General features: G+C 40.0%; 1 protein-coding gene across 1 annotated transcript in view; it reads right to left on the bottom strand.

Annotated features, from left to right (window-relative positions):
- The window catches only part of Dpyd (dihydropyrimidine dehydrogenase), an 877,326-nt gene extending 867,642 nt beyond the window's left edge, over positions 1-9,684 (bottom strand). Inside the window, 1 exon segment of the mRNA XM_051165995.1 lies at positions 9,519-9,684. Coding sequence (XP_051021952.1) covers positions 9,519-9,557 — 39 coding nt within the window. The 5' untranslated portion in view covers positions 9,558-9,684.
- Between the last annotated feature and the right edge of the window lie 5,136 nt (positions 9,685-14,820).

Here is a 14,820-nt window from a genome sequence, read left to right as displayed (position 1 = left end):
AGCTTCCAGTGGTGAAAAAACAAAGCAACACACACACACACACACACACACACACATACACACACACACACACACACACACACACACACACACACACACACACACACACACACACACACACCATGGCTGTAGAGATGCACAGGCTTCATCTGTGGCCACCATCTGTATAAATCAGGCCTAGAGCTGACATGCAATTTTCTGTGTGTCCCCTGAGAAGTGGCCCTCGGGGCTTAATTATTGATGAAGAGATATTTCTTCAAAGTGGCCCAGTCAAGACTGCCTCAAGGGGACATTCATAAGTACTCATAATATCAATTTCCAAGCACCTGGGAGATAGGGACTCGCATAGGCTCTTTAATTATTATGATACAGGCAGAGGGAAGAAAGAATGCATTACACAACCCAGATGAAATTTTCCAAGAAAATTATCAGGATGTATACGAAAAGTGGGATACCTGAGTGACTGTGCAGAAAGAGCACTTGTGCAATCCAGGAAAAAACAAGTTTGGTCTCCTCCATCCAAGGAGTTTAAGCAACTATTGGGAACAAGTGCGGTGTGCTAAGAGATACACGAAAATTCAGAATTTTTTCCATTGAATTGCATGTGCTTTTTCAAAAAAAAAAAGTCATCTCATGTTTCAGTTCTATGGGATTTCTTTTAGGAAAGGAACAGTAAACTGCTTCAGACTTTTAACAGATATGCATAACAAAATATTTACCCATTCATCAGCTGTGATCTCATATCGAAATCACTAAAGAATGTATCAATATGCAAGTTATAGTTTGGATTAAAAAAGAGTAAGAAAAGGGGAGAACCCGGAATTTTAATTTCATCCACCATTTAGATGTTCTGCATACATGAGGCCTCTGCAATATAATTCCTTTGTATTCCCTACAAAGGCCTACACTAGAAGGCTGGCAACAAGACAGGATTAGATGCATACTCTAAGTAACAATGAAGACAAACTGAGTCTTTAATTTGACCAGAATGTCATTAACTTCCCCATCCTATCAAAAAGAGTGACTTTCTTTTCTTTTTCTTTTTTTCTTTCTTTCTTTTTTTTTTTTTTTTTTTTTTTTTCATGCACTTCGCATCCCATGGTATTCTCCTCCCTCCTCTCCTGGTCCCACCCTCCTACCCTCTTTCCCCTATTCTGCTCCTCTTCTCAGAAAAGTAGAGCCCCTCCCCTCAGCCCTCCCCAGAACATCAAGTCACATTAGAAATGAGCATCCTCATCCACTGAGGCCGGGCAAGGCAGCTCAGCTGTGAGGATAGTGATCAAAAGGCAGGCAACAGAATCCATGTCATTGACCACACCTGCTCAACTTACTAGAGGCCCCACATCAAGATCAAACAGCCCATTGGTCACATCTGTGTAGAGGGCCTAGGTCCAGTCCATGCATGCTCTTTGGTTGGTGCTTCCATCTCTGTAAGCCCCTATAAACCTAGGTTAGTTGCCTCTGTTGTTCTTGAGGCATTCTTGTCCCCTCTGGATCTTTCTATTCTTCCCTCCAACTCTTCCACTGCCACCCTAAGCGACAGCATACGCTGGCGAGGATATGGAGAAAGGGGAACACTCTTCCATTGATGGTGGAACCGAAAAATCGCACAACCACTTTGGGAATCAATCTGGTGCATTCTCAGAAAATTGGAACTAATACTACCTCAAGACCCACCTATACCACCCCTAGGCATATACCCAAAAGATTCTCTACCATATAACACGGACATTTGCTCAACTATGTTCATAGCAGCTTCATTCTTAATAGCCAGAATCTGGAAAAAAAAAAAAAACAACTAGATGTCCCTCCATGGAAGAATGGTTAAGAAATAGTGGTACATTTACACAGTGGAATACTACTCAGCCATTACAAACAAGGAAATTGTGAAATGTGCAAGCAAATGGATGAAACTAGAAAGGATCATCCTGAGTGAGGTAACCCAGACTCAGAAAGACAAACATGGTATGTACTCACTTATAAGTGGATATTATTCATATACTCCAGGATAACCATACTACATTTCACAGACCCAAAGAGGGCCCAAGGGAAGCCCTTCTTGAATTTCACTCATACAAGGAGATAGAATAGACAGCATAAATGGGTATAGAGACAGAACTGGGTAGGAGAGGGCGTGGGAGAGAAATGAAAGGGGATCAGATGTGGGGAGAGTGGGAAGGTGAGGTGAGAGGGCTTGGAGAGAAAAGGGAAACCAAGTTGGGGGCATCTCTAAGACAAGCTTGAGACCTGCAACAGGGCAGGCTCCAGGGAGAATATGGGGATTACTCTAGCTGAGCATCTTAGCAGCAGAGTACATGGAGACTGAGGAGGCCACCTTCTAACCAGGCAGGACTTACAGTGGTGGGAAGGGAACACCAATCTACCTATAAAATCCTCGGACTCAAAGTTTACCCTGCCTACAAAATGTGCAGAGATAAAGCTAGAGCAGAGACTGAGGGAGTATCCAAGCAATGCTTGGCAGAGCCTGAGACCCACCCCATGGGAGAGAGCCAACTGTGGATACCATTCAAGATACTCTGCTATGCTTGCTATGATTGTCAGGAGCCTAACATAGTTGTCCTCTGAGAGGCCCAACCCAGCAGCTGATTGAATCAGATGCTGAGACACATAGTCAACAATTTCCATAATACATACCTGGTAATACTTTGAATTTCACTGCTTTTCACCTTTCTCACAAAACTGAGATTCTGTTTTCACATATCTGGCTTTCAAAGAACCTAAGCCTTTAACATGTCTAGGAAATCTTTAAAGACCAACAAATTCTATCCAAAGGACATTGTAAAAACAGCTGATGTAGTCAATATGGGCTATTTCATTTTTTATTAATTAATTTAGTGTGTGTGTGTGTGTGTGTGTGTGTGTGTGTAAGTGGGCATGCATGTACCACAGCACACATGCCATGGTCAGAAAACAATTTGCATGAATGAGTTCTCTCCTTCCACTGTGCTGGCTCCAGGACTTAACTCAGGTTATCAAGGTGAACAGCAAGGACTTTTGTTTGCTCAGTCATACCGCCAGACCCCAAACTACCTTTTCAAAAACATTCATTTTATGTGAAGTTATTTTATGTATCTATCCTCACATCTTATAGGTGGGGGAAAAGAAGATCAATTTCAATTTAGCTGATGAAGAAAGAACAGGCCATAAAAATAAAAGACATAATTATCCAAGGAAATAGCCGAATCAGGATTTGAACCAAGGTACTTTTATGTTAAAATCATTTATTCATTCATTTACTTTATTTCACTATAAAAATTTATGAGAGAAATATAAACAATGCATGCCAAAATTAACCACATCCAAAAGTTACGCAACTTAATAAATTGCCATATTAGAATTGTATATACAATTGTATGATTTTAAATATGTAAACCTGTAAATATGTATGTGATGTATATATGTATGTAATGTATGTAAATATGTAAAAATATAAATTTTAAATATGTAAAAAATATAAAACAAAAAATTTTGTTTGTTTAGGTGGGGGTTAAATGCATAAAGTTTATTCAAATACTAAAAGCATAGAATTCATTGTAAAGTTACACAGATTCCATTTTGAATGCAAGTTCTAATACAATACTTTTTTTTTCGAAAAGTAACTATGAAATAAAAATTGACTTTTAAAAAATAAATTCACGCAGAATTTTTTAGTTCCAAACACCAGTAGACAACTGTACTATACTGTCTAAAGTAAAAGTTATCCTTTGTTTTAAATGCAGACACTTAGTACCTATGAACGCGGTATTTTAAGTAAGAATAACAAAAGCAATAATGAGCACAAATTACAGGAAATTCATGAAGCTATTCAAACTCATCTCAGTAGCACAACTGACTCCAGGATAACACCAAACACCCACACTACTGTTGCAGGAGACCATAAACCACCTTCTGTCTTGAGAAAGATTGAAAGAAAATGACATTTAAAAAGCAAATATGTCATATTTGAAAAAATAAGATTCTTGATTATAAATTTACAAGAAACAAATGTGTGATTACACATTTTAATTAGCGTAGAATAGAAATAAAATAAAAAATTTTGTACAGTTGTGTGTGTGAGAGCTCGCCTGTGTGCGTGCTGCATGCTTGTGTGTGTGTGTGTGTGTGTGTGTACACATATCTGTTCAAGTGTGAAGCCAGAGACCAGCCTTAGGTACTATTTCTTCAGGACCCACTTCTGTCCTGTTTTGAGACAGAGTCTTTCATTGCTAGCCACTGAGCATGGAGAATCTGTCTCCGTCTCCCTACTGCAAGATTTTTAAATTCTGGAGATCAAACCTGGGTAGTTACTCCTGCTTACTCATTAAGCACAGGGCCATGTCCCCAGCCCATGCACACAATTTTAAGGACTGAGAGAGATCTACGTTACACAGTTGTTGCTGTGTCCATATTGCTAATAGGGAAAAAAAAAAAAACAATAAAGTGGCCATTTTTACTTTTCAATGGTCTCTTTAACAACCCTGAAGTTTGGACTGTGCCAAACGTTTCCTCATAGCTTGCCATGGCATTTTAGGACAGACTTCTTTTTCAGTCTTCTTGTGTTTCTACATACATGTTCAAACTTCTGCAACTTGACCTCCTGCTTTTGAAATCTCCCAGAGTGATGTCATTTTTGTACTCCATGGGGAGGTCTAGTTTTCAGTCTTTCTACTGTTGCAGGTTCACCTTGAGTTTGTTAGGATGATGTGTTCAAATGGCTACTGTGTGGTTATTTAAGGCCCATGTTACCCCAGCATTAAACCTTAGATGTTAACATTCTCATTAATTTCTTATTATTATCATTCATCTTTCCAAACAAATATTTTCCTCCAGAATATATGAAAGGAAGCTACATAATTCTAGTGGATTTTAGAGGTAGGCAATCAATCAAGCCTGTATGCTCTTATTCAGAGTAAATAGACCCAACCTAAAGTCTCCCCATTGACAGATTTATTATTAGTCATAAATATTATAAACTTTTATGTAATCTACAAAGCTAATCCTCTGAATATGTGGGCAAGATATTTTTAATGATGGAAATACATGTGAACATGCCCTGCTACAGAAACATGAAGGATGCTACACACTAGCATCAATGGAACTAGTTATGGTTTAAAGAAGATAAGCAGATACGTGTTTGTACTACTCAAGCAAATCACCTACAAAAAGAAATTCTTTAAAACTAAGAGTGATCCATAGAACAGCTTAAAATTTGAAAAAAAAAATCACATGTTCCACAACTAAAATGCATTATTTTTAAGCAAAAAGCTTAAAAAATCTTAGTCAGTTGCAATTCCACAAGCACTATCATGCCAAGTGTGTAAAAATAAAGATAGATGGAGAGATGACTCAGAGGTTGAGAGCACTGTCTGCTCTTCCAGAGGTCCTGAGTTCAATTCCCAGCAACCACATGGTGGCTCACAAGCATCTACAATGAGATCTGGTGCCCTCTTCTGGTGTGCAGGTGTGCATGTAGGCAGAACATTGTATACATAATAATAAATAAATAAATCTTTAAAATATTAAGGGGAGAGGAAAGATCTACACTCAGTAAAAATGAAGTAAATAAACAGATAACTCTCAGTTCTTTAATGCTGAACACTAATTTTTTCCTCCCTTGCCTCCTCTTTCCTCCCCAGGAGCAGAAGCAATTATTATAAAGGATATCCTGAAATGTATTTAGCTATCTCTGTCTATTATGAACTCATGACTTCTTTTTCTAAAGCAGGTCCTTCAAATTCACGTTCTCTAAATCATTTCCTTTTGTTTTCATTTTCCAAAGTCCCCATTTCTAAATCTCATTGTCTTCTTGGCTCAGCAGAAGGCATAGGAGCAGTAACTCAAAAGCATTTTTTAAAGATTTTATTTATTTATTTATTGTATATGAGTGCTCTATTTGCATGTACAGATGTAAGCCAGAAGAGGGTATTAGGCCACATTACAAATGGCTGTGAGCCACCATGTGGTTGCTGGGAATTGAACTCAGCACCTCTAGAAGAGCAGACAGTGCGCTTAACCACTGAGCCATCTCTCAGGCCCTCTAAAGACATTTCTATTTGACTCAAAATGCACTCTGTTTTGTGGACAGCAGATTGGAATTCTTTTCTTTGGTTCAGGGTAATTCTGAACAGTCACGCAGTGGTAATTCAAGGGAAGGCCTTCAGCTGTGATTGTGGTGGGAACACAGGAGTAAGAAGCAACTTAGTTTGGCTGTACATATTAAAATGACTAGGATATGGGGTTAATAGCTTTCGCTATAACCGTTCATGGTCTCTTCTGATTATCTTCCAATGGGAGTGGGGAGCAGGATATTGAAAAAAAATCAAGTCATGCATTCTCCACAGTTATGTGGAGAGCGTGTACTGACTCTGATATGAACTCGCGTGTCCCATATTTGACAACCTCCTCTGGGTGGGGAGGCCTGAGGGCACTCAAAGAAAGAATAAGCAGGCTACCAAGATGAGACTTGATAGCTTATGACCATATAGAGGTGGAGGAGGTCCCCCACAGTCATAAACCTAGGGGAGGGGAATAGGGTGAAAGTGGGAGGGAGGGAGGAATGGGAGGATACAAGTGATGGGATGACAATTGAGTTGTAATCTGAATAAATTAATAAAAAACAAACAAACAAAAAAGTCAAGTCCTGAACAATCATTTTTCCTTGTTGACATCACATTCAATCTGAATGAAAAAACACTGTAAAATTTATGCTGAGGTCAGAGAAATTGACCAGAGGCCAATACTGGCCTACTTTGAAACTCACCCAGGAGAGCCTGGATTTAAAAGTCATGCTTTTCAAATTTTAGACCGTGTCAAAACAGTAAAGCAAACTGATACTTTTAACTATATAGCTTTTATTAGTGCACTTTGGACCACTAACTATCGTTGGGAAGTGATTTTTATGGTAACATCCTTTGCGTCATCTTTATTTGTTAACATTGGCCTTTTCTCCTGATAAGAAACTGTGTACCTGTAGCAGGTTCACTCTAATGTTGTTTTATTAGTTGAAAGTCATACTGATTTCAACTTTGAGAGCTAGGTAATGTGGGCAAGACCACCCAGCCTGAGAGGAGCAAAGCTAGGCCCCAGTCCCAGTAGTTAGCAACAGAATTCAGACTCTGAGCCAAGCCATGTAACAGCAAAAAATGACTTGGCATCCTGTACCATCCTGCACTTTCCACAAAGAGTGAGGCTTGGTTGTCTGGGCTAGGTCTCACCATGTACGAGCACATCCTTTGTATGTCTATGTTCACTCCAGGGAATATACCAGGTGCAGTCTAGTGAACTGACTCTCTACTATGTCTGTACCTCTCCCCACCCACATGTGATATAAGACAGAGGCTAAAAATTAGGAAGAAATAGAAATAAAACAACAACCTTGAAGACTTCAGTAACTTGACAAAATATTTCATAACTGATTGTGATACCTGATTCTAAGAGTAGCTCACTGGGAAAGTTAAATCTCTACTGTAGTGGGTGGCTACCACTGCCTCCTCTTTTTTCCCCAAATATCAAGTGCCTTATCAATATTGTCCTTATGCCCATCTATTTCACACCATTTTAAAATTGCCTCCTTATCCATGTAGTTGAGACAAAGACAATAATCACCATCACATCAACTTCACCATGATGGCTTTTAATGACTGTTCAGGAAAGCCTTTGAGTCTGACAGAAAGCTAAGCATTCATAATGTGCTCTGGCTCTTCAACACAAAGAGAATTTCAGTAGGTTAATAGGATTAAGGGAGACATCTCTATGTGAGATGGTGCTCCAGGCTTAATGTACTTTTCCTCACTGTGTTATATTTTAATGATTGATTTCACACTTTTTCGTGGTATTTTTATCTCATGAATCATAGTTATTACTTTGAGGGGAAAGTAAAGTACTGTGGGTGACAAAAGGTGCTACTGATTAGAGAGTGTGGCACACACATGAACAACACAAAAGCTGAAGAAAGGTAAGTGACAGCACTCCAGGGTCTAAGGCACCCTCAGCTGACCGGCCACACAGAGCAAGGTTACACTCATGTGAATGGAGTGGGAAGGCTAGCATGATTACATGTTCTTGGATGAACATTTTATACAATTACTGCCTCACTATCTTCACATTCTCCATAAGACTATGGATAAAAACTGTATTCCAAGACAAGTGCATGGCAAACAGAATGAAAGCAGCTAAGCTTGGAACACCATTCTGAAAATAAACAAAAGCCTTCCAATCTGTGACATTCTGATTCCTGAAGTCTGTACAGCCTGGATGCTGTCAAAGGGTGACTAACTGATTTAGTTTAACCAAACCAAAAATGTGTCAGGGGAGTTAAATCAAAGTTAGTTACCAGAGGACCCTGACATCAGTCAGACATGGTATTATTCTGTGCCCTGAACACACACCAATAGTTCATTAAATCCAGAATATTGTTCAATATCCAAAAAAGAAACTATGAATAGAAGTCCTAAGTAAACTACATAGAGATAGCTACATGTTATCCTTTATCTCTTATCACTAGAATAAATGTATCAGAGGCAAATAAGAAGTCTGTTAAAAAATACTACCTTCCCTTTAAGAGCATACAAAGGTTCTTTATCAGAGACAGAGGAAAACTGGACAAAAGCAGTTATCCTGCTGCTAACAGGTGGTTTTTAAACTTGAATTCAAAGGCAGGAAACTGGGTAGATGTTATTTCTAAACAAATACACAACGGGTGGGAGTAGGCCAGGAGGGAGGGAAGGAGAAGGAAGAAGGAAGAAAAGAGGGAAGAAATCGCAAATATGCTACAGTTTTGTTTTGTTTTTACTTCACAGAAAATCCCTAAGCAAAACAGGACGGAAACAGGTTTTGATTCCGAGTGATTAAAATCACGGTTATAATTCAAGCTTCCTCCCAGGATACACACACTAAAGTACCTAGACCTCAAAGAAAATATTTTTGCTGTTTCAAGTAGGAACTTATTCTCAAAATGATGGGATTGTACAAATAAGAATTTAAAAAAAAAAAAACTGTTGAGAAAACAGGGCAGCTTGTACATCCCGTTCCGGGGACGATGTGCTTTCCAATGCCCTCTGCACTTCATTCCATTCTTCCAAATGTGAAATTAAGTCGTAAACAATACCCTGGTCAGCACAGCTAGAAACAACGGCCTGGATCTTGGAATTCTACACTCCACTTTTTCAGACAACGGAGGCTCTGCTATTGTAGCTGAGGTCACTGGGTGAGTGTCCCCAAAGCCACGGAGTGGACAGAACTGTAGTTAGAGGGTCGCCTAGGAGGGAAGGAGAGCTTTGGTCCTCTGGAGTTCATGCCTCTGCACTCTGACCTTCTAGGTCACTGTGACTAGAGTAGAGAGAGGAGGCTGCCTTTAAGTCTCCTACGAAGTGACCAGGTCCTAGTCTCAAGAGGCCTTGTCGGGCTTGGGCTGCTATGTCTCCCCAGGGAAACTTCGCGGTCAGCTGCTCTGTCCCGGGCAAGCCCCTAGACCCTCCCGCTCCTCTGTGGCCCTCCCACCACGGGGCCACGGTTGGTACCTCGATGTCCGGAGCGTCCCTGCTCAGCACACCCGCCATGGCAGCGCTTCTCGGCCTCAGTTTCCCCGAACACAGACCCTCCCTCCTTGGCTGCAGCCTCCAACCTCGCACCGAAGCCTCAGCTTGCCCCAGCGCTGTTGCAGACTGCCCGAGCCAAGACAAGCGAGAAGGGGCGGGGTGATATTTTAAAAGACACGCCCCCGGGGCGGGGCAACGCTCTTGGCACGCCTCAAAGCCGCCTAGCCTGTCCCACTAGTCCCAAGTTTCCTGGCTCTGCTCCAGTGAACTTGTAGCTGTACTGGCCTTTGCTCCCTAAGCAGCAAGTTTGGTGGGCAGTTCAGGCTTCAGAGATCCACAGAATTAAAAGCAAAAGATTGCGTCTTTGGTGTTCTTTCTGTGCCCTGCGCCTGCAACGTGCAGAAACAAAGTCTAAAGAGCAACTGGATCTTCCAGAATTCTTCAAGAACCAGGTAGTATCTATGTTTCTCTGGCCATCAGCAAATAGCCTGGCAGGATTCTGAAGCTACTTGGGGAGATTAATAGTCTGGGGGAGCCTAGGACACAAGAAGACAGACATCAGCATCCACAGTGCAGAGCTCCAGAGCAGCCCGTAGATCAGTGGTTCTCAATCATCCTAATGCTGCAGACCCTTTAAAACAGTTTCTCATGTTGTGGTGACCCCAAAAATAAAATTATTTCTGTTGATACTTCATAACTGTAATTTTGCTACTGCTGTAAATAAAAATGTAAATAAATATCTGTGTTTTCCAATGATCTTAGGAGACCCCATGAAAGGGTCTTTTGACCCCCAAAGGAGTCTCAAATGGGTTTCAATCCACAGGTTAACTGCTGCTATAGTGAGAGGTGTCTGTACAGGATCAAGGCTTTATTTTTGCAAGACAGTCCATGCCTAACTTAAATATATATACTAATATTCTAAAATGTGAAGCCTATAAATAAAAACAAGAGTTGTTTTTTGTGTTTACTCTCATAGTTGCTAGGAAGAGGGAATGAAGTCATTAGAGCAGTCCCAAAATTCAAATCCTCTCCTCATGTTTGTGGTAACCTGGGCTCCTTAGTTGGATGACTTCTCTCATGGCATTTTTGCTTCTTTTAAGGCACATGGGGCACTTCATCCTGTTGGCTAGATTGTGGTAATTTTGGAGTCGTGTTTCCTTCCTCTTGAGGAATTTTTTTCATTAGTTCATCCATCTTGTACTTATTGCTTTGTTTTGTTATCAGTGTATTGATGCCATGTTGGGTTTTTTAGATGTGGTATCAAGAAAGGCCCATCACTGTCCTGGCAGCAAACACATAAACTGTGGTGCCTACTTGCTTGACATATAAAAGATGAAAACGTCAGAGGAGGACAGGGTAGATTCCTTCAGTGGCTGGAGGGGGCCTCTAGTACAAACCACTGGGTTACCTTTAAGAACTGGAAACTTTTCTAGGGATTGGATACATCTGCGAATCAAATATTAGCATGAAAACGTATTGGGTAAAATAGAAGCACCTGAATCACCCTTGTCTTCCTTATTCTCAGGCACTCATTTAATCCTTACCCAGCTGTAAAGAGTTTTCAGTATAGCCAGATCTTGAGTCACTTGGACCCTGGTGCGCCAGCTTCTCCTGTTATGCCTTCTGAACTCTAGCTTCGGCTTCTAAACCTGAACTAATCTTCTTGCCCCTTTCCACCCAATCCCCCACCTCTCCTACACACACACACACACACACACACACACACACACACACACACACACAAGATATGCACGTTTTTTCTTAGCGGCCCTTTGCAGGCCACATACATTTGTGGTTTGTTGCTGCCGTTTAACTTCTTATCCACCTCTGAGTGCCATGCTCTCCTCCTCCTCTATGTCACTGGGGTCACCCTTCCCCTGGCACGTGGTGTTTCACCCACTAAGCACTCTTCTGATTCTTCCTCTTCTCTCTGATTCTGCCCCTCTTCCTCTCTAAGAAACTGTTTGCCTTTTCACTAATCCTCAAGTCAGCGAGGCATTCCCACCACAAAGAGAAATTAGACTTGCCCTATCTATGGCATTCTAGGTTAGACCAGCCTAGTTTTCCTTAATTGTCATGTCAAATTGTGTTTGCCTGCTTATTTACATATGGCTTGGTATGTTGTCTTCTGTTTGAGATGCAGGTTCCAGGTAAACAGGACCAGTGTCTGATTTGGTTGTCTACTGAACATTTTGTTCCTTGCCTGGGCTTGAAACATACAAGATTACTGACTACAGGACAGTAGATGCAGCACTAAGCAGTTCTTTGGAGAAACTTTAGTTTCACCTCCTTGTGGAGAATGAGTCACCAAATCTGTCAATGGATTTCTGGTTAAAGTAGTTCAAATTAACTAACTCCCTATTCAAGGAGTCGATTATAAAGTCCAACACTCATGCATATCTCAGTACCCAAATTTACCTCTAAAATACCACCATACCTCTAAAGTAATCCATGTCCTTGGAGATAGGTACTCATCATACATAAACCTAAATACATGCAAAGATACACACATGTTCATATATTTAGAAATAAGGTACATATCTTTCACACACATGTGTAAATTTATAAATATGGATCCTTAGGCCAGTATTTACATTTATGTATATAAATTATATGTACAATTATATATGATTTATTCTTCAATGTAATCACTAAGTTTCAATTCTCAGTTTGCTAACCATCAGGTGCATAGGCTTTTGTGTTTTCTCAGGTGATTTTGCAATGTAAATATTTTCAGATATAAATCAATATTTTGTCTAGCTTTATCGTGCATTGTACAAAGCATTGGATTTCATTATGGCATTTTCATAAATGTATGTTATACACTTTGACCTTATATATCCAATTGTCACCTTTTCTTAGGAAACACCTCCCCCCCTACCCCACCCCCGGTCTTCTTATTTTCAAATAGTTTCCTTCTATACTGATGCTTTCATTTCTTAAAATTTAGATTTTTTTTCGTTTGGGTACGAGCATACAAATTATTCATTAAAATACTGTTTACCAATATTTGTTTTCTGTCATTCTTATATTATTATTATTATTTTTATAACCCTCCATGGAAGGTGAAGTCTGAAGCATGCCCTTTTCTTGATAAATATAAGAATTTTGCAAGCATCTATTAGTACTCAAATATAGATCTCAAAAACAACTTCAGCATGCCCCAGCTCTGCTGAGCAGATGCATCCTGTTCTGAAACATTTAATGAAGACATCTAATCACATTGTTCTTAGGCCACATATATTTTGTGTGCTTAGTGATTGAATCTAATAATATTTTAAATCTACCAAAGTGCCACATTAAACACAGTTGTATCTGTAAATAATTCAAGCTATAGGAAGATCCTGCAAATGCATTGACACTGCACTTTTTAAAAGTTGTAAATTATGAGGGAATTTGTCAAGCTTCCCCTCCATCTGGGTGCAGAGTCAAATCTCAGGTGTTCCACATTAATTTTTGTAGGCTTTGGTGAGACAGCTCATCATTCAACCTAATAGTTTATAGCCTATGAATGAATATTATATTATCACCATGGTCAGAAGTAAGGCTTATGTGTCATCTTTAATTTCATATCTGAAAAGTTGTTCACTATCACAAATTTAGGGACAAAATAAAAATTGAGATTTCCATATGCTTTCATTTTCTCCCTAGTGGTCTAGCATTAGGCAAATTTTGGAGATGGTTTGGCATACTAGTTTTCCAAAAACACAATAAAAGAATCCAACTGTTTATGGACCTCCTTTCACTCCACCTGATTTTCTGGGGCCAATCTAATAATATCCAGATGCCCAGAAGGATGTTGCCTGAGACAAGTTGAGTCCAAATATTCCTAATATCCCCATCTCAAAAAAAGGCACATACCAGCTAACTTCATCAGACAAGTGGAGGACTATTTTCCCACCTATAAATAAGCATGTATTATAGAATGAGATGGGAAAAAACACACATCACAGAATTATGAACACTTTGCCGATATTTATTTGACAACTATTTACCAGATGAGATTATTTTAGGTACTCTGGGGCTTTGTGAGATCTCTGGACAATGAAGAAAGTGTCCCTGTCTTTAAAATATTGCAGCCACCAGTTGAAAAATATGTATCAACTCAGTGACTTTGAGCACACGGTCTAACTGAATGGGTTTGTTGTGGGAGCCTTATCCAAAATGTAAGCAGTAGTGTTCGTACATGGCCAAGTTCTGTGGAACATGAGGGATATTAAGTTTTAAAATCTAATCCTCCCAGGTTCTCATTCACTGAATAAGCCATTAATGCAGCTTATTGTTAATCTTAGTTGTCACATTGACATGGTGGGGAGGCATCTAGAAAATCAGTAACAAAACGCCTTTCAGAGGTGTCTCTGAGAATGTTTCCAGAGACCCTTGATAAGTGAGCCTGAAAATGGAGCATGAAGACCTAAACTGCATAAGGGCAGCACCATCCAAAAGGCTGGGGGTCTGGATGAGACAAAAAGAAAAGAAAGCAGGAGATCCACCATGTGCAACCTCTGTTCTTTCTGACTAGGATCATTGTTTCTTGCTGCCACCTTCGTAACTGATATCAGATTCCAGATGCTCCCACTCATGGCAAAGACACGCAAGGAAGCTTTCAGAATATTAGTGCAGGCCTAGGGCTGCACTGCTATTTTCTTTTGTCCAGCTTCCTGTATTTAGAAGCTACTTGTTTCTCAGGCTCACCAGCCTATTGCATAAGGCAACATCTATAGAGAGTGACTATGGGCCTATAAAGCTTCTATTTGTATAAGGCAACATCACACATACACACACACACACACACACACACAAACACACACACACATCATCATCATCGTCGTCGTCATCATCATCATCATCATCATCATCATCTAGAGAACCTTGACTAATATTCTGACTGTGAATGATTTTGGTTATTATGAAGTAAGTGTAGGTTTGTAGTTTTAACTAACATGCTTAAAAACTTTGGGGAGGGGGAAAGTCCCCTAGAGTGAAAGTTCTGTTCTCTATTCTGTTCTGCCCCCCTCTCTCTCCCACCCCTCTGGCTTTTTAAGTCCCCCACATACAGAAGGTTCCATAATTCCACCAGCTGGCATTTGCATCTGTTTCTTCTTCTTCCTTTTTTTTTTTTTTCTAAATTATACTCTTTCATAATCTCAAGTTCATGTGTATGTGTGATTGAGACAGAATCATGATGCAGTGATTCATTGTTCCCTTTGGTCATGGGTCATGGACGCTATGATGTCCCTCATACATCTATATGTATCTTTTGCTTTGTTCAGGACTGAAGAAT

The sequence above is a fragment of the Acomys russatus genome, chromosome 23, assembly GCF_903995435.1.
Source record: "Acomys russatus chromosome 23, mAcoRus1.1, whole genome shotgun sequence".
Taxonomy (NCBI): domain Eukaryota; kingdom Metazoa; phylum Chordata; class Mammalia; order Rodentia; family Muridae; genus Acomys; species Acomys russatus.
The sequence above is the reverse complement of the archived record's forward strand: the minus strand, read 5'-3'. Positions and strand labels throughout refer to the sequence as shown.